Consider the following 20,095-nt stretch of genomic DNA (forward strand, 5'->3'; position numbering starts at 1 on the left):
GTTGCAGCTTCTTATCTGGTGCGCGTCTTTTATTTTGACAGCGAATGCGCACATGCGGACCACTTATGTGCATCCCTGATTATATCTGCTTTCTTATTAGTCATAAAATAACAAGACAAGTACTTGTCAGCCAATTATCCAATTACCAATGAGACCATGTATTGAAATGGCTGTAATTCCTAAACAGTTGATGCACAATTGTTGTAAAACCTGCTTATTTTAAACCTGAATGTTTGCACTTCAACGACATCTTGATTGTTTAATTTAAAATCCACTCGGTGATGGTGCACAGAGGCAAAACTACAAAAAATGTGTCTTTGCAAAACAAATTATGGACTTAACAGGATAAAACTTTGTGAACTACTGCGACTGCAGTCTTAGCTATTCTTGTACATGCAAGTTGCATGTGGAAAATCCAAGTAAGGGGTATTGGATTTGACTCCATTTGCTGACTCTGTGTGGAAAAACACACCCTCATCTTTTCTCTTTCTTCTTGTGTTTTTGTCTTTTCTGTTTCAGACAGATACAAACAAAGGCAGAACTCCAAATCTTCAACCTCAGGTACGTTGATTTGTTGTTCTGACTGTAGTTCTGTAGATATTTATTTTGATCGGTTGTTGAGTGGTATTGTTGCAAGAGTTGCCATTATAGATTTAGCCCTTACATTATGTTATTTTTCTCAAGCTGAAAGGTGCCCTTGGTGCTTTGAATCTGAGCCACGGTTATTATGATGTGTGGCTTGGTGTTTTATTTGACTCACTGTTGTAATCAGATCTTAAAGTGCTGGTGCCAGAAGTAGAATAGTTAGCTCCATTAGATAGAATTTCTTCCATTTTCTTCTATGCTCAATGATGCTATCAGTCTGCACTTTGTTGTTGCCTATAAAGACAAAAGGGTACATACAAATATTTTGTAGCTATGTTTCTTTGACATTATTACCATCTAAGCAGATGCTCTGTGGAATTTTAACTCAAAAGCTTTGTGAAGGTCTCTATGAGAACCAGCCATAATCCTAAAAACAAATGGCCAGATGATGCAGGGGGGAAAACACCTGCCCAACTCCACGTTTAGAAATGCTGTGTTCCCAGAATTATATTTATATAATGAAACGCAGCCACAGTAGTGAGACTGATCATCTCCCCTGTGTTTCTTGCAGTCTGTGCAAAGCGCTACAGGAACCGCACAGGACTAAGTTACCACTACACCCATTCTCACCTGGCAGAGGAGGACAGAGCCGGGGAAAGGAGCACAGTTGCCTCCCAACCCCCCACTGCACCACAGACTGACAGACACAAACGTAAGTAAATGTGACACCTGTGGCTCCTGTTTAGGTTCCTCTTTTTTAACACTTTAAGTTATATTTAAGTTATATTCACCCCGATTATTTTGCTTCTTGTCAACCCTGTTCTGGTTATATTTTAAAGTTGTTGTTTTCTTTTGGGGGGGGTTGTTTTGTTTGTTTTTATCCCAATGCAAAATCCTAATCCTTTTTTTAGGTGTAGACAAATGTAATTAAATTAAATGTAATTTTATTTAATGCAATTAAAATTGTAGAACATTTTTTTCTGCAAACTGGCTTCTTCAGGACAAATGTCACCTGGTTTTCACTTAAGTTATATTCTGTTTGTATAAGTTGTATAGGTACCTAACATAATCTGGGTTAAATCAACTGTCATTAAAACTTTGATTTCTTTCTGGAAATTCCTGTTTAGGTCCAAAGGGTCCAGGTGGGACCAGCATTCCCAACAGTTACTGTAATAAATGCCAGGGCTCAAACAAGAAAACGGGTAAATCTGTGTCTCCCTGCTCAGCCTGCCAGTGCACAAGTATGTTCACATATATCTTTGCATGATTTATTATGCTGTGATGATTGCCATATGATTTTCTTTCTTGACTCTGTTGCTCTCCTGTCCGGTGTTCCAGCTGACTGTGGAGAAGAGAAGGAAGACGGGACTTTTACTGGAGCTGAGGAGCTCTTCGGCACCACCTCAGAGAGCGACACTTCCACTTTTCATGGCTTTGAGGACGACGAGCTGGAAGAGCCGGCTGCAAACGGCAATGGGATACCCGGCCGTCACAGATAAAGAAAATCTTTTAGATTTAAAGAGACATTTTTTTTAATATGGATTAACCTCTGGCAAAAATCTGCTGCTTCTTTTTCAATGTTTTTTGTTTTTGTTTGCGGAAAGCACAAAGTGATGATTTCAGGACAGAAATGCAAGCAAGTGGTATTTCATCTACTGAACATTGTTAATTAATTTATGAACACCTTCTTATATATATATATATATATATATATATATATATATATATATATATATATATATATATATATGACATTTAAGGTTACAAAGGACTGTCAGTTTTTCCTGACAAGTGACTCCGTGCAGAACGGAAGATGTTTTTGGAGTGTGGCTTTTTTGTTTTTTCTTCCCTCACTGGAGCAGAAGGGTTATGAACAAAAACACTGGAGAAATTGGAAAATTGCAGACAAGACTTTTTGTTTTTTAAGTGAATGATAAGTTTGGTAGATGATTGAATGTCATTGCAGACCCATACTTGCATTGCAGAACTACTGGATATTTTTGAATCAGTAGTCAGTGTGACTATGAAGACCTCTTCTTCTGCTCTAACTCTGAATTGAACGTATGAAAATGAAGGAACCAATGAAAGGAGTGCCACAGGCCACTGGAAATGTTTGGATGAAGAAACCTTTATAGTCTTTACACAAGGGGGACAAATCAAATCGAAGGTAAGCGTTTGTGGTACCTTGTCAGAGAACAAGTAGATTACAAGACAAGAATAGATGGTATGCGAGTGATTGTTACCAGTTTAAATCTGATTTAGACAAACTGCATTTTGCACATTGTACTGGACAATAAAACTAATTAAGGGTCATGCACGAGCATTTTGTAGTCCAACATTGGTCTAGTTTTCAGACATGCTTGCAACACGGCACAGTGGACCACTTGTGGTCCAGACTGAAATCTCCCAACAAATCACAGATGTACTGCCGTGACATTTGATGCATCCATTCATGACGCTTAGAAGTTGAATCCTAATAACGTTGGTGCCTTGAGTAGTAGTAGTAGTAGCACAATGAGTTCACATTTGTGTGTTTAGTAACTATCTGAAGAAATATTTGATGAACTGCCAGGAAATTTGTCTGGTAATATAGAGTTTTAATTACCTCATATTTTGAGTTTGTCCAAAAACTTGCTTTATGCAAAATAAATGGCATTCCCATCGTATTGTACCAGAGCTGATGGCGCAAATATTCCACTTATGTTTCTTTGACATGCAGTGATATTTAAAAGGGTAATTATGTTGATGACTATCGGAAAACGTAAAACCACAATTGCTAAGAAACTGGGACACTCTGAAATATGTAAATAAAAATGGATTGAAATGATTTGCAAATCTCATAAACCCGTGTTTTCAGAAAGGTCAGAGCTGCAGGCAGCACCTGGACTCTTTGGCTAACATGCCATGCCGTTGTAATAGATTCTGTATGGCTTAGTATTGTCTTGCTGAAAAAAGCAAGCTCTTCCCTGAAAACATGTTGTTTGAATGGGAGTATATGTTGCTCTAAAACTTTTATATGTCATAGCTGATGTTTTTCCAGATGTGTTACATAGGCACTAATGCAGCCCCATACCATCAGAGCAGCAGGGTTTAGAATGCCGTGCTCTTTAGAAGAGAGGAGGCGGCATCTATGTTTTCCAAAATGAAATTCAAATTTCTGTCCATCTGAACACTAAACAGTTGAGTTCTATATGTGTTTCTGAGCTTGTGCAGTGATTTCCATGACAGTCATGCCTGTCTGAGTGCCTGAAGGTTACAGGCATCCAATACTGAAATCTTGGAGGATATCTACAGATTATCAGAATGTTTTGATAATATTAAATATTACAGATGATGAAATGCTTTATCTTCACTTGTAGATCATTTTTTGCAGAGTGGTGAACTTCTCCCACCTTTACTTCTGAGGAACTCTGCCTCTCTAACATGCTCTTTTTATGCCCAATCATGTTACTGACCTGTTGCCATTGAATCTAATTGGTCGCCGTTTCTTTATAGTACCAATTATTTTTGCAGCCTTTTGTTGCTTCCATCCCAACTTTTTTGCTTTTCAAAATGAGCAAATAATTTTCTTGAAAGAGAAACATGTCCCATGTTCTGTGTGTTCTATTGTAAATAAAATATAGGTTTATGAGATTTGCAAATAATTGCATTCTGTTTTTATTTAATAATAATAATAATGGATACTTTATTGATCCCCATGGGGAAATTACTTGTTTTTCTCTGCATTTGACCCATTCACTCTGTGAAGCAGTGGGCAGCCCACTAAGCAGGCGCCCGGGGAGCAGTGTGTAGGGACGGTACCTTGCTCAGGGGTACCTCAGGGTAGCCGTTAAGTGGATTCGAACCGCCGACCTTCCGATCATGGGGCGACCACTTTACCTACTGAGCTATCCCTACCATTTTGTCTCAACTTTTTAGAATTGGGGTTGTAATTTTTGAAGGTTTTCTGTGGACTTCACCTTATTAGCGTATAGCAAAAAAATGTTGTTATGATTTGGGTACCTCCATAACTAAGATTTGATGTTTCTTTTTTATTATAGATATCCGCTATCAATTATTATGGCCGTGACATTTTTTTTGTAGAAATCTGATGTTTTGACAGCCCTGCTCCTGTTGTATTTGTGCTAAGCTAGTTTGAACTTGAAAAGCTGCTAGCATGGCTGCAGATCTTAACTCTTGCTCAGACATATTATGCGTGAGGCTTACTGTTATTGTCTGTGTTACATAGGAGCACTCAGCACATTGGCATGTGGCCCAGGGCTGGGGGGTGACCAGTGAAGAAGAGGATTTTAACCCTCAAAAACTAATGAGCCTTCATGTCCCTCCTGATTTGGGCCTGAAATAACTGACTGAAACGGATGAATAGGCATCCATCACTTCTCCCAGCCATGTGGCTTAATTGAAGCAACTGCTCCCTTGACAGTATATATCGACCCCTTGTGAACATTTGAAATGTGAGTATCCGGCTTCATTTTATCCTTTCTGCACTGTGCTGGAGCTCCTCTCAGAACTATGGGAACACTAAAGGCCAGGCCTTTGGACTGTTTGTGCCCAACGGGTGCATTTGGGGCCCCTGCGGCCCAGCCTGCCCACTCCTGCTCTGCGACTGTGTGTCTGCTGTGTGATCTGATGTGACACTAAGACGTCATTATCCTCATCACTGTGCCAGCTTGCCGCTCTGCACTGGAAATCAGCTCTGACAGCCATGACCCTCCAACCTGATTGGACCAGTGACCCTCTGACCTGCAGCCATAGAGATGGTGCTCAAACTCACCACTATTACATGCAGACCTCTGGACTACTGTAACAATACCCCGGTGTGGACACAGGTTTTCTGCTTCTGGCCCTCAACCTGTTTTTGCTCCCTTCTTTCTCTGCCTCTCTGATCTCAAATGGATGATTTAGCTCACTTTTTTTTGTTGCATATTTTCTCTGTTGTATAATATTTCTATGTTTTAAAGTTTGATGGTATGACTTCTTGCGTTTGCTCAGACTGTATTGATACCTCTGTCCTGATCAGGTGCATAATAGCCACAACTACTCAGGCATCTTTTCACTTCATCTGCTGTTGATTGTTCAGCCACTCAGCCCTGATTTTATGTGATTGTTCTCAGTTGGCAGAGTAACACACGTGGATCCCGACTGCCAGTAGGGCCTGGGAATACTGCAGTCTCATGCTATAGGAAAACATTGCAATAATAAGCTTCAGCTCTGTCTCTTCTATGCTCGTTCTACCTGCTGTCATGCATGGCATGCAAAAACTCTACAGAGATCGTGACACAGTGAGATTCATCTCGGATTTGCATTTGGAATTATCATTACTAGAGTGACATTACTCCGCTGGGATACAGCTATTTACTTAGAAGTGACGAGTGTAAATCCAAGTTACTTGTGACATTTCCATTGAGTGCTTTAGAGGGCCTAATTGCTTTATGACATTTAGAAGGAGCTTGAAGTACTGTATCCAAAAGCTTTTTTAGGTCCGCTGGTTGCACATGCTGTCTGAGAGGTCTGTTTTCTTCCATGTGATTATTCAGTATCGCTGCAATGTAATAACAGCTGCTCCGTTTTTGAAGCTAACCATTAATCTTAGATGTGTCTGTTATGACTTGCGTAAGTGCTTCAAACCATCTTTCTTCACTTCCCTCAGGGACCCTCCACACACAGCAGTTTATCTCCACTGGACAAGGAATGCATCTGAGACATGTCGGTTGTCTTGTTTTCCTCAGTTACGTGTTGTTTCCACAGTTAAAAAAAGAAAAACTGAAAAAAAGTGGGTCATCGTGTCATTTATCTTCCTAAGTCAGTCATGCCAGTAAGTTGAAGCATGTGTCATCACTCATAATCTGCTAAGTGTTACCTACCGTATACATGAACGGGCCAAGTGCGGTGCAGTTCTGAACAAAAGGAGAAGCTCCCGAGTGCAAAAGTTAGCGATGCCTCCGTAATTTAACGTGTCACCAATCATTGAATAGCCTGTATACCTCGTCAAAGACAGCAATAGGCCCTGGTACTCTCTTGTCAAGCCTGCAAAGGAGGGTGGAAAGGGAGGATCGGGGTGGGAACAGAGCCAAGAGGAGATGAAATGGACATGACCGTTTTAGGGGTTTTGTTTGTTTATTTTTAATTTGTTTGGTTGTTTTGTTTTTTTCATCTTCTGCTGTAAATAGTCAAAAAAGAGAGAATGAAGTCTTTGTTAAACTATTTTTATTGTTCTGAAAAAAATAAACAAAAAAAGGAATATTTTTGCTTGATGCTGTTTTTCTGCAAAAGGGAGATGGGTCATTCTGATAAGCACAGGATTCCTAGACTGGATCGATAAGCTGGAGTGACTCAGAATCTGTGAGCAGACAGAGCGAGAGGAAAAACATCTCTTGAGTGTGTGAGAGCAGGAGGCAGTGCTGGACTCTGTATAAGACAAAGATAACAAAAGTAGATCTCACTCACAGAGATCTTATTGATCAGTAGGTGCTGCTTGATAAATAACAAGTGAGTCTGAAGAAATGGGATGAGTAACAGAGTCTCCTGACAGGAATGTTTACTGGTGGCAAAAACATCATTTGAATGTTAACTGTGGTACACAGAGGAGATAAACGATTCCAATAAATGGCAGTAAAACAGCGTTTTAGGCAGCAGGAAGGAATAAGATCACAATACGAGAAACGTCAATAATATTTTTTTTTTTTTAAGCCAGAACTCTGTAAAATTTTGGGATTGCAGCACGTTGCTCCAAAACATACTACTTTCTTGTGTCGTGCATGCTAATGCCATCTGAACTGTGCTGAAACCAAGCTAGGTTTCTCCTCTGTGTGTACAGAAAGCACAGTTCAGATGGCACGATGCAATGCCATCTGGTTATCAGCAGCTTCATTTTTCAGCATGACAATGATCCCAAACACTGCCAATCCAGTAGCAGCATACTCACATAGAAAAACCCACAATGGATCGCTATCAGTCATTGATTTTTAGTCATGAATAATTTTCAGTTGTTGCTGATCCTCCATATACTTTCTGCACTGAATGTTATCTATCCAGATGTAGTATTTAGTGCTCTGTTTTGCCAGTTTTTCTAGCATAACGAACATGATCACAGTATTTAGATTAACAGGCTCTGGGATGTAGTCGGTTTATCAGGTGGGCCTCTAGAATGGTTTACCTCCTAACTTTCTGGCAAAACATTCAATGTTTTTGCAAACCAGTCTCCAAGAGCCTGCTGTGTGGGGTACCACAGGGCTCAGTCTTGGGACCTATTCTCTTATTTTGCCCCTAGGCCAAATAATCAGGCAATTTTCTGATGTGTAATAAACTGTTTTAGTAGTATTAACCAGAGTCTGTCTGAAAACTACTTGTAGGTGAACTCTGATAAAAAAGAAAAAAGAAACCCTATTTATTCCCCGAGAGAACCAAATAACTGAAATCAAGCAATACCTTGGTCTATTGCCCTCTTCTGTCGAACCAAACCTCAGAAACCTTGGCATCATTTGTGGATTAATCAGAAACTGTTTTTTTTTTCCCACATGAGAAATGTTTCTAAGCTTTGAACTCTGGTGTCAAAAGCGGATTTAGAGATGATTATTCATTCCTCTTTTCGTCTTGTCTTGATTATAGTAGCAGCCTTTTTTATGTGTTTGAATAAGAAGGATCTTGACCGTCTCCAGTTGGTACAGAATGCTGCTGCTACACGAAAGAAACAGCACTCCAGTTTTAATCTCTTTACGTTGGCTACCGGTATATCTTAGAATTCATTATAAAATTGTAGCCCTGTGTGACCTTCTAGAACCTACACGTCTGAGATCTTCCAGTCAACAGCTGTTAATGGCCCCATGAACTAATTTTAGGACCAGAGGGGATAAATAAAGTTTATTATTATTTTTATTATTACACAACACCACTTAAACTAACTGTTATGCTTAAAAAAATGCCAATGCAGTGTCTCTTTAAAAGCCTGTTTCAGATTCCTTTAGCTAGTAATTCAATTCAGTGATGTCAAGATGATGAATCGATGTTATAATATTAGGTCCATATTTCCATTTTGGACCTAATGGTTTGTTTTTTTTCTTCATGATTTTGTTTCCTTACACCCCTACAGTGCAATGGGGAGTGCGTATAAAAACAATCCCTAAACAGTTAATGTAACACTTTTGTTACACCTTTTAAAATCTGCACTTCAACCTCATCTTGACTGTTTGACTTAAAAATCCACGCTGGTGTATATAAAGGCAAAACTACAACAAACGTATGGCTCGTTTTGACTCCACATATCTACGGCATGAAAACTGCTTCTCTAAATCTCTGCCAGAATCTTTTATGCTTTATGGCTCAAGGCAGTAAAAACACCCAGACAGCAGCACAAAGCAGACAGGTCCATAGTATTTATTATTTGGTACCCATGAATAGACAGCAGGTGCTTGAGTGTTTCAGAGTGCCAGTAGTTATCTTGCTGATTGCGAAACTAAAAGCACAAAATGCCCTGAATATGTTACATGCATAGTAATGTGCCCATATCATAATAAAGTGTGCTTTTGGTTAATGAAATTTAGCCAATTTACATTTACAATGCACTTGATACATAGTGTCATTGTGTCTTGTGCTGAGGATAACATTTGGTACATCGACTCGAGTTAAGCATATCTCTCTACCTTATACTCAACGAGGTTACTGGTTTATGTTAACAATAATTACTAATATGACCTGTACAGTGCATTGCAACGACTCTAATACAAAAGAATAGATGATTGACTCATTCAGCAGCGTAGTTTATCTCTATAGCAGTCACTGGCCTCATGGGGGAGCTGTGAGACCATAATCTCCTCAGTCCAAGCACTTTCTGTATGTAGAAGGAGTCTGAAGCCACAGTGGAGCAGAGAGGCCTTTTATCTTCGGTGTGCGTCGTCTATCGAGGGTCAAATATTGTTCCCAGTTGCAGTTCGGGGCTTAGATGTTGATTCGCTGAGGAGTGTTGCTCCGGTGCAGGGCTGGTCCCTGTCTGTGTGCCCTCTTTGGAGAATCCAACCATCCTTCCCTAAATTAGCACTCCATAATAGTCCAGCATGCAAATATTTCTTTTTTCCCCCCATAGTCATTAAAACACGACAGATAATTCGTGGAGACAACAAAAAAAATGTTTGTTTTTTAAATGATCAGGTAACATTTTGTGATTAAAAAATATTCATGCAGTTTAAAAAAAGCAATAAGTGATCCTATATTGAGTAGCAGGCCTTGTAACGTCTCCAAGACGGGAGATCAACTTGTTCTGATATCATGATATGAAGACAGCACAGTTCAGTCTTTTAACACTCTGGTTTCTGGTCCTGTGGTTCAGCCACCACTAGATGGACCCATGGCACTGGATACTTTAAATACTACAGCAGAAGCCTAAAAAAAAACCGGAGATGCTATTTGGCCTGTGACTGTGTACGTATGGCTGTGACTAAACGGCGCTGCACACCACAACTGTTTGCACAGCCACGTTTTTGAACCTCTCAAAGCAAATGAATAATTTGCCAGCCAGAAGAAATTAATCATCGCCACGCGTCTCATTACAGAGCAGTGTTGTAGAAATGAAACATTAATTCTCAACACAGACGTTTGGATGAAGCACGCCACGGTGCAGTGTGAATGCTACATTAAGCCCTTATGTCAAATTTTGGAATGTAATGAAGCATGAAAAGTTATACCTCTAAAAATCCATTTTGTAGATGCCTCTCAGCGTGGAGAATACAGGCTTTGTACTGCGTCTTTTCACAGTGCTAAAGCTGTGCTCGCTGTTTAACTGACACGTGCTTCGCTTAGGACACAAATATAATAGAAAGATATAAAAAGAGGTTGGATATTTCTAAAAACAAAACAATCAAAAAAAACTGGACAGGCTTTATTTATTGCTGGCTGCTTTGTGAGTACAGAGGCAAATGTAAAACAGATTTGTGTCTGTGCTGATGTGCCTCTTAGACTTTGTATTTATGTCCGAGTTAGGATTGGCTGCAGCTATTTTTGGATCCCGAAATCATAAGACGATAGTCATCACTGCAAACGTTGTGGCGAGTTACACGCAGTCCTATCAAAGAATATTTAGCAGATGTTCTTTTCGTTTCTAATAACGCTTAATATAAAACAACCTGAAAACAATAAACTGATCAGCTTCATCGAGACTCACAACCAGTTTGCCGCCTAAGTGATGAAGAGCCCTGCACTGCATTTGCTTGTACTGTACGCTGCATGCCGTGCTGTGTGTTGGCTGAGGTTCCCCTTGTCGACATTGTCTCATCATCAGTGTTTCAATTTGGGGTGTTCACCCCAGCAAGCCCAGTGCTGCAATACCAATATGGCAGCAGTCCTCGGAGCAGTGTCTGAGAGCCTCCACAGCAGCCCTGTCCAGCCCAGCTCCACTGTCTGTGCCCGTGCCCCGGCCCCTGTGCGGCAGCCACCCACCCGACAGGGTCTGGCTGTGCCCCTGCAGCACAGGCTGTGTCAGGATGACTGCATCAGGCCTGTCAGGCGTTTTCCCGTCAATGACTTGCCCTGGAAAGTAGATTAAAACGAAAACTCGTTACCAGTCTGAGGTTCCGACAGCAAAAGTAACACAAAGAATCTCTACCAGCAATGTGGTTTGATCAAAAAGTGTTAGGTTGTGACCATTCAAAGTGACTAGGGTGTTAACTTATTGACACACACACACACACACACACACACACACACACACACACACACACACACACACACACACACACACACACACACACACACACGTCCTATTAAAGGTCTAAAAAAAATTCACAACAGAGTGTAACATGGTTATAACTGCAAACAAGCCACTGATAGTGAGCCAGCCAGTGTGGTTTGTGATATGAACAGCCCCCAGCTCCACATGACTTACCACACTGCGGGTGAACTTCTCCAAGGAGGTGCGGCGGCCCTGTTCAGTGTCTGCTGGCTGCTGTTTTGGAGGGGGGGGAAGCAGGGTGAGTGTTTGGGTCAGGTATGGGTGTTGACGAGGGAGTTGGGAGTGATGTTGTTAGTGAGAGAAAAAAGGGGGGCCAAGCATTGCAAAATAAAATAAAAAATGAGGGCCAACGGAGAGTGCAAGGGGTTGCATTTATTATTTTTAGGGAATGAAGTGGAATCAGTGACAGGCCAGCACAAGGAGCAGTGTCCAAAGGGGGAAAGGGCAGAAAGGCTAGCATGAACAGAGAAGCTGTGATTTGCTGAAAAGCTCTGCATTACAGTTAAACAGCTAAATGAGTGCTGCTACATGAGATTTAAAGGTTACACTGAAGGAGACAGACAAAAGTAGCATAGAATTTTTATATAACACGGTAATACTTGTGCTCTGTAAGTTTCTTTTTCAGGCTGGCTGTTGTTCCTCTTTTACACAGCGGTTTGTCTGTGTTTGGCATATGATCTCATGTTTTTTTCAAGACTGTTCCGTTGACATTTTAAATAATTTAGCAGTTTCCTTGCACCTGCATTTTGGGCACAGTGGTTGTGCCTTTTTGGGGCTCTGCTTGTAGCCTTACGGTGCTTTGAAGACCTTATTAAGAGCTGTGAAATGCTGCTACGTGACATTAAATGACCCACTTTATTTCAATGTGATCCAAATACTTCAGTAAGTCCCAAACCTTGAGTTGCTTGTTTGAATATGTTTGTTTCCCATGCATATATTCTTCTTCTTCTTCTTTTTTTAAAACAGTCTGAATCTTTTGCAATTTTTTTGTTACTGCAAAACAATAAAAAAAAGAAAATGCATATTTCCTTTTGTTTTTCTCCTAGTGCTTTTGGAAGGGAGCTGCATACTGGACTAGTATACGTGTGCATGTGCTAGCAAGATAGCAGAAAGGACAGCATTTACATTGAGGAAGTATTTAAATTTTTTTGTCATTTTATGGGTGAAAAGGACAAGAAGAACATCATAATGTAAATTCTGCCTGATTATAAGTTTTTCAGAGGTTTTGTGTGGAAGCATAAAAGAACCCTATCAAGTAACATTTTTAATAGAAACTACAGTAACAAAACATCACGTTTAAAAGTGCAATATCACCCAACACTACTGACTAGTGGTGGAAGAAGATCATTACATCCAACAATACCACAAAGACTTCGTTACCTAAAGTCATGTGAAAAAACGAAAGTACACCCTCAATTCTAAAGTTTTACATATGAGGGCATAATAAAAATTATCAGCTGGTCCTTGACAGGTTGTAAAATGATTAAATATACACCAGACGAACAGTTACACATGAAATATTACACTGTGTCATTATTTCATTTACAAAAATGAACATTTGTCTCCAGAATACTCTGATATACGAAGGAGTTTATGGTCGACTCGAAGTCTTGTTGCTGCAGAACAAGCTTACATCATCCCTCCACCACCGTGCCTGACAGTTGGTATGAGCTGTTTGTGCTGATGTGGTGTGTTTGGCTTGGCCAAGCACGGTGCTGAGCGTTAGGGGCATAAATCTCCACTTCTGCCTTTTCTGTAAAAAGGAAATTGTTCCGGACGTTTTGCAATTTGTTCAGATGCAACTTTGCAAACTTATGCCACACTGCCATGATCTTTTTAAAGAGAATAGGCTTTCTCCTGGCAAATCTTTGAAACAAGCCGTACTTGTTCAGTCTCATTCTGATTGTATGCCATGAACCTGAACATTTAGATGTGAGCATGTTTTTTGTTTCTTTGTTTTTTGAGATTTCTCAGAGCATTGCAAATGTGAATCTACTCCTGGGAAGATTCCCAGCTGTCACGAATGCTTTCATCGTGTGAATAATCTTCCTCGCTGTATTATGATGAAGGCAATGACCTCACAGCCCTTCCCAGATTGATGAATTGTTTCTCTAAGGTCGCTGTTCATGCCTTTCTTCCTTGGCATTGCGTTAATACATTCTTTAACATCCCAGACCTGGAAACTGACAAAACACTTGCAGATTGGTGAGTTAGTCGAGTATATTTGATTGGCAGGACCTGGCTGCTACTTACCCTCTAAATTCCGATGGAAGCAGAAAGCGTTCGCTTAGTTTTTCACTCACTGCTTCAACATTTTGGCTTAATTTTGTTAAAAAAATAATGGCACAGTGTAATATTTCATGTGTTGTTAATTATCTGAAGTTGTATCGTCTAATTCTAAAACCTGGTAAAGGCCAGATGACATTTTTATTATATTTCAAACCTTGACAGTGTAGTGTATCAATATACAGATATAATACCAATAAGGACCAATGATTTGTAGTTAGCACTAATGTTGCATAACATGACATTGTATCATTATTTAAAGATGATTGTGTGTTTTTATTAATATAAAATGAAGCAGAAAACCTGAAATGTAAACGTAGTAATTTACATTCCATTTACCTTGCAGCATATAGTATAGATAAAATATCTACTTTTTGATTGATATACATAAAGTGATTATAAACCTGGCATGTTTATTAAATGATAGAATAAAATCAAACCAATATGAGGAACGCAAAAAGAGTGATTGCATCATGTTAAATGTGGAGCCGAAATCATGGTCAGCGAGTGCAGCTCACCTTCTTTCTGGCCAACAGGAGGTCTTGGTAGATGTTGGATCGCAAAAAGCGTGCATAGCTGTCACTTTTCATTAACTTGAATATGTGCTCCTGCAAGATAAAGAAGGCCACATAAGCGCGCGTTGGTCTGTGAGTGATAAAGGAGAAAGTGTGGTAAAGAAAATAAAATAAAATAAAGAGAGGCCTGATTATGGTAATGCAATGCATGCAAGAGGTGATGCAAACCGAGAGTACTGACATGAGCAACAAAGTCCTGCAAGACAGAGCTGAGTAATGTCCTGCCAGTGAGAGGCGTTGCACGTCACACATCACCGACGCACTTTGAATGCAGAGGAATCTACGGTGAACCGACTCAACCACCTATTCATGGAATTAGTCGGCTCATTAGCTCCCCACACAAACACACTCTGTCATTCCTCCCTTCTCCTCTTTCTTTTTATTCATCCTTGCCCTCATTCATTCCGTTGTGTAACATGAGTATGGAGAATTTAGCCAATTAGAGGGAAAGCAAACGAGTTTGTGCGTTGTCACTGGGGATGCAGTGTAAAGTAAATTTGAGGTGAACTCAAAATAGATCTGGGCGAAGAAGAGCGCCAAGATAAATCAAAAGTGAGCACGTAAAGCCACGTGAGTCCATCTGTCCCCCCCCCACCTGAGCGTCCTCGTAGCTGTATCGTCCGGGGTCTTTGAGGTTCTGGCTGGTGCGCTCGTAGCTGTGAGAGTCCAAGTTGATGGAGCTTGGAGCTCCTTCAGCCAGAAACTCCTGCCAGATCTCCTGCGCCCTGGAGGGAACTTCATGGAGTGGCCGTCGCTTAAAATCCTGCACTGCTAACCAGAACCTACAACAGTGCCATACACAGTCAATAACAACTTCCAGAAAATGTGTTTACAGTGTCAATTTTACATTTTTTATGACTTCTTTCACTCTTATCACACATGCCTTGTTTTCTTTAGCCACTAAAAAGCATAGCTCTGCATTTTATAGCAGCAGCATCATGCTACTGCAACATACCAGACTGCAAAAAAACATAAACCTTTACAGAAGTCAAATAATAGAGATTCTTACCGCAGGTTTTCTGAGCTGAATTCTGATTCCAGGAACTTTAGGAACTGGTCTCGACCTGCTGGGTCCTTTAGCGCCTCCTCCAGGGAGAAGCCCCATTTCTTCACACGCTGCTGGGTGGGTTCGCGACTGCTCACATTGAAACACATCCGAAAAAAACAGAATAAGATGGGATAGAATAGAATAGAAGGTCTGGTCACTTGGCCTACAGAGAGTCACGACCAGCAAGTCAGGACAGAGTGAACCTTTGGGAATGCCAGTGTTAGTGTTCATGTGAGATGAGATCCAAACAGACAGATCCCAGCTAATTCAGGATAGCAACAGTTCATTAGCACTGAGACCTCTACACTCCACCTGACCTTAGTGTGGGTTTAAAGCATCATTAGTTCCTGGCACACTCTCAGGTCACATCCCAACATGCTTTCCCCGTTTCAAGCCTCACCTTGCCTCCAAGTCCCAGAAGGTAGTGTCGTCACTGATCCATGGGTTCGAAGGCTCTACGGCTGACACAAAGGGGTCATATTCCATGAACTGCTCGGTGTAGGTCATGAGACTGTCGGCCACTTTGGAAACTTTCATACAGTGTCTCTCCAGCTGGATGTTCAAGAAGGTAATCTGTGGGAGAGGGAGGAGGAGTAATGAGGAGGTTAAATAAGGGAACGGCTCATCGGTCTACGTCCCCAACCGCGGCTATGTTATGATGGATGAGTGAGGCAGGCTGACGGTAACAACGCCCTGGCTCACCTCCTTCTGAACATCGTCTTTGGTGGTCTTCCTGGTCGGCTGGGAGCCGATGTGGACAGGACTCGGTTGGCTCTGGCCATCATCTGGTACTCCATAGACCGACTAGAGCGGGCGAGTGGAGACACACGTGGGACACGGTTTCAATTTGTTACCGCTGCCATGTTGTTAACCCCATTTTGATGTATGTCTGGTGATTGTTTTGGGAGCAGGACTCAGTATTGTGTCAGGGAATAAGGGATCTAAAGTGTCGAAGAGGACATTTTCACAGCTGCACACAAAGACCACTTAGTAAGCTTTGAAACAAAACCGAAAAGGAAATATTTTTAGATTAATTTTAATAGAAATAATAAAAATGCCATTTATTTTTTATTAGAAGTTTTTTTATTAGGAGACCGATGCTGATAACGATATGTGTTGAATTAAAAATCTGATCAGCCGATAGGTTTTTGTTTGTTTTTTTGAACACACAAAAGATGATACTCCAAGCAACTGATTCTCATGTTTATAATATTCCAAACAAGCAAAATATATATGTATATATTAGGGGTGCAACGATACTCGTATCGATATTGAACCGTTCGATACAGTGCTTTCGGTTCGGTACGCATATGTATCAAACAATACAAAATTTGTAATTTATTTTATCAACTTTCCTTCTGACGATGCTGTCTGTGTTGAGCGCTCAGTGAATCTGCGTTCGACTACTCCGCCTAGGCTGCACTGTCGAGCGCAGATCCACTGAGCGTTCAACACAGACAGCATAGTCAGGAGGAAGAGCGCAGGGCAAGCTAGCGAGACAGAAGTTAAGCTCTCCTTGCAACATGGCAAATTAAACCTCCCCCACCCTCATTCAGATCTGGCGTTTGGAATTATTTTGGTTTTCATGTGATGTAGCGAGAGGGGTCACCCGTCACTATGGCAACATAAACAAAACATAACTGTACAAACAGAACCCCGAACAGCCCTGACCCGCTACATTATGCTACTGAGAATATAGCCCAGGAGAAGCGTATAGTATTGCTTTTATTTTGGAAAGAGCCATTTCTCTGTAATAAACTCTCTTTTCCAAAGATGAGTGATTCCTCAATCAGATACATGACCCTGAAGGTAAGCGTGTCATGGACTAAAGTAAAACAGTATGTTGGATGTGCCACGCAATCCTCAATTACATGGGTGGGAACTAGTGTGTTAGCCAGTTAGCTCATTAACGGAGATTTGCCGTGTTGTGGCGTTAACGTCATTTCAACGACATTAACGCTGACAGCACTAGTGGGAACACAAGAATATGACTGCACATTTACTCCGACATCATCCTAGTGCAAAGACAAGTGGAAGCAGACAAAAACAACAAGCATGCATGCTACAAACTTTACCCGAGTCATTTAGACAGCCGTTAGCACATGATTCTCAAACAAGGAGGAGACGGAGGTGTCGTTTGGTCTTGCTTCCCGTGAGCTAGCCAGGGAGCACAGCTGTTTATTGACATCTACAGAAGAACACTGCCGCTAGCTAACTGTTCAGCACAGCAACCGCACAGCAGCAGCAACAACAACAACAACAACAACACACAGGGCGCCCTCTGACCCCGGAAGGACACACCGTCCAGCGAAAGGGGTCACCCGTCACTATGGCAACATAAACAAAACATAACTGTACAAACAGAACCCCGAACAGCCCTGACCCGCTACATTATGCTGCTGAGAATATAGCCCAGGAGAAGCGTATAGTATTGCTTTTATTTTGGAAAGAGCCATTTCTCTGTAATAAACTCTCTTTTCCAAAGAGGAGTGATTCCTCAATCAGATACAGGGCTCCCAAAATTGCTAGCCCGACATCCCGGAGCTAGCGATTTTTCCAGTCGGGCTACCAAAATCTATCTCTTCCCTGCCCGTGGGGCTATTGTAGGAAGGAAAAATATATGTCAATGCTTTTGCATTCTTTCAGAAATGTAGCTGGGTAATTATGTCATTGGCATCGGCGAGCCACTGTCAATATGTGACATATTGAAATCGCGTTTGAATTTGCGCTTGTTTTTTGCTTTCACTTTGCAATCGCTCGACCTGTGTATAGAGAGCGACAGCACTGATTGGTGAGTGATGATAATTTGTGCACCAATTCCTCTGACATCGTCTTATCAATCGTTAGCTTACTATGCAAACATGACAAGTGAAATCTCCCGCAGCAAGCTTAAACATATGAGAGGTTGATCGCGCAGAGAATCGCTGAGCGTTATGTGAGTGCATGTGTAAAAGCAGCAGGATATATATTTTAGTTCTGCTGAGCCAAATAAGACAGGTCAGGGTGAAGAAGTGACAGCCAAAGAAAAGCTTACCACAAAACGGAGAAGTTATGAGAAATCAGACTATGAGGCAAAAAGAAAGTGCAGCTTTATGGTTTCATGGACAAAAGAATTTCTGTGGCTGCGATATGACGAGCTAAATAACCGGGGCTGCACATAAGTGGTCCGCAGGTGCGCATTCGCTGTCAAAAAAAAAAAAAAAAAAAAAAAACGCGCAACGCCTGTTTGCATACATAAGATTTTCTGGAGGAGGACAGACTCTTAAAGTTTAGAACTCTTAAAGATGTCGAAGAAGCTCCTTTAAGCAATTACTTTGGTGTTCCTCCACCTCCAAAGAAATGTCAGAAGGAGTCCGAACCACAAAAGAAGCGCATATTCTCGGAAAAGTGGTTGCAGGAGGTGAGCTGGCTTCAAACAAATGATGAACGCACAGAGATGTGGTGTGGAATGTGCCGTGAAAATCCCACTCTAGGACAAAAACTGCTTTTTATATGGACGCAAACGCGCGCTGCAACTTCTTATCTGGTGCGTCTTTTATTTTGACAGCGAATGCGCACATGCGGACCACTTATGTGCACCCGTGTAAATAACATAATGTTCTGCCGGGTGTGTTGTTGGTTTTCTCTCGATTTCTGAGTCGACAAGCGCCTTTGTTACTGGGACCAGTCATTTTAAGAAAGCCCCCCATTAGAAGCCATGAGAAATGCAAGAAATGCATTATTGCTCAGTCTGCAATATCTTTCCCAGAACAAACACCAATTGCAAATAACATACTAAAAATAAACCTGAAAAATCTGTTTAGAACAGCTACTATGTTGCAAAGAGTGAACTACCACTGGCAAAATTTAGCAGTCTTTGCAAACTTCAAAAAGCAAACGGCCTCGATCTTGGTTCCACTTGTCTCTTACCCGTGACTTCAGCGGAAATTTCAAATCCAGGGTCTGACACAGACGGATTCATGTCCTACACAGTTCTTACAAGTTCATAGAAATTTCTGTTCAATTAGAACCAAGTATTTGAGTTGATGATTGTAATTTTTATACAATGTTGTAATTTGTTTTTCAACAATTTTTTGATTAATGTTTTGTTTCCTTTACAATATTATACTTTAATGTATAATATTGTAAAGGAAACAAAACATCAATCAAAAAATTGCTCTCTTTTTTATTCGGGCTACTTACATTTATTTTGGGCTACCAAAAACTGAAGAGTCCCTGCCCGAAGGGCTACCAGGGATTTTGAAATTTTGCGAGCCCTGAGATATATTTATTTTTTTAATTACTTTTGTTTCAGCAACATTAAATTTAAAAACTGTACTTTTGAGTTAAAATATATATTTATAATTTTAATAAATGACAAATTAAAAAGGCATGAACATTTTTTTGTATCGAAAAAATATCGAACCGTGACACCAAAGTATCGAACCGAACCGTGAATCTTGTGTATCGTTGCACCCCTAATATATATATATATATATATATATATATATATATATATATATATATATATATATAAAACTAAGCAGCAGAGTTAATAAAAAAAACCTTACATTTAAAAATGAACGTGGTTGGTGGCAGCTTGTCTCTTCCTCTCACCTTTTTTACCCTGTGTGGGTTCTTCTCTCTCCGGCACTTGCGGATGTCCATCTCTGTGGTGTTGACACAGCCTGGCTGTGGGAGGCAGCAGCAGACAAAGCATGTTTCTGGGTCAGATAAGACTGTTTCTCCAGCATGTATTGTCTACACTTGTGCTGCTCACACAATACGGTGCTGGTGCTCTATTGAGCAACGCCACACTCACAAAAGACTCTTATGCAAATTGACTGGCACCAAATCTGATTGTGCTACCAACAACACAACATGGCTATCTGCTGGACAGTA

General features: G+C 40.8%; 2 protein-coding genes across 4 annotated transcripts in view; one reads left to right on the forward strand and one right to left on the reverse strand.

Moving 5' to 3' along the window:
• Window positions 1-8,132, forward strand: part of LOC308389603 (zinc finger protein DPF3-like) — a 31,110-nt gene extending 22,978 nt beyond the window's left edge. The window contains exons 7-11 of the mRNA XM_080871095.1: window positions 520-561; window positions 1,157-1,297; window positions 1,713-1,826; window positions 1,924-2,752; window positions 4,814-8,132. Of these exons, the coding sequence (XP_080727221.1) occupies window positions 520-561; window positions 1,157-1,297; window positions 1,713-1,826; window positions 1,924-2,084 (458 nt within the window). The 3' untranslated portion in view covers window positions 2,085-2,752; window positions 4,814-8,132. The remainder of the gene's footprint in view (window positions 1-519; window positions 562-1,156; window positions 1,298-1,712; window positions 1,827-1,923; window positions 2,753-4,813) is intronic.
• Window positions 8,133-8,259: 127 nt separating this feature from the next.
• Window positions 8,260-20,095, reverse strand: part of LOC308389602 (regulator of G-protein signaling 6-like) — a 46,244-nt gene continuing 34,408 nt past the window's right edge. The window contains exons 10-17 of one of the 3 annotated variants that reach the window (XM_080871093.1): window positions 19,811-19,885; window positions 15,917-16,018; window positions 15,615-15,787; window positions 15,176-15,301; window positions 14,762-14,948; window positions 14,110-14,199; window positions 11,459-11,518; window positions 8,260-11,103 (exon numbers count right to left, since the gene is read on the reverse strand). In XM_080871093.1, the coding sequence (XP_080727219.1) occupies window positions 11,053-11,103; window positions 11,459-11,518; window positions 14,110-14,199; window positions 14,762-14,948; window positions 15,176-15,301; window positions 15,615-15,787; window positions 15,917-16,018; window positions 19,811-19,885 (864 nt within the window). In that variant the 3' untranslated portion in view covers window positions 8,260-11,052. Of the gene's footprint in view, window positions 11,104-11,278; window positions 11,519-14,109; window positions 14,200-14,761; window positions 14,949-15,175; window positions 15,302-15,614; window positions 15,788-15,916; window positions 16,019-19,810; window positions 19,886-20,095 lie in introns of those variants that run through there. The other 2 variants (XM_080871094.1, XM_080871092.1) reach the window with 2 other exon arrangements.

The sequence above is a fragment of the Rhamphochromis sp. 'chilingali' genome (genome assembly GCF_963969265.1).
Source record: "Rhamphochromis sp. 'chilingali' genome assembly, chromosome: 21".
NCBI classification, from domain to species: domain Eukaryota; kingdom Metazoa; phylum Chordata; class Actinopteri; order Cichliformes; family Cichlidae; genus Rhamphochromis; species Rhamphochromis sp. 'chilingali'.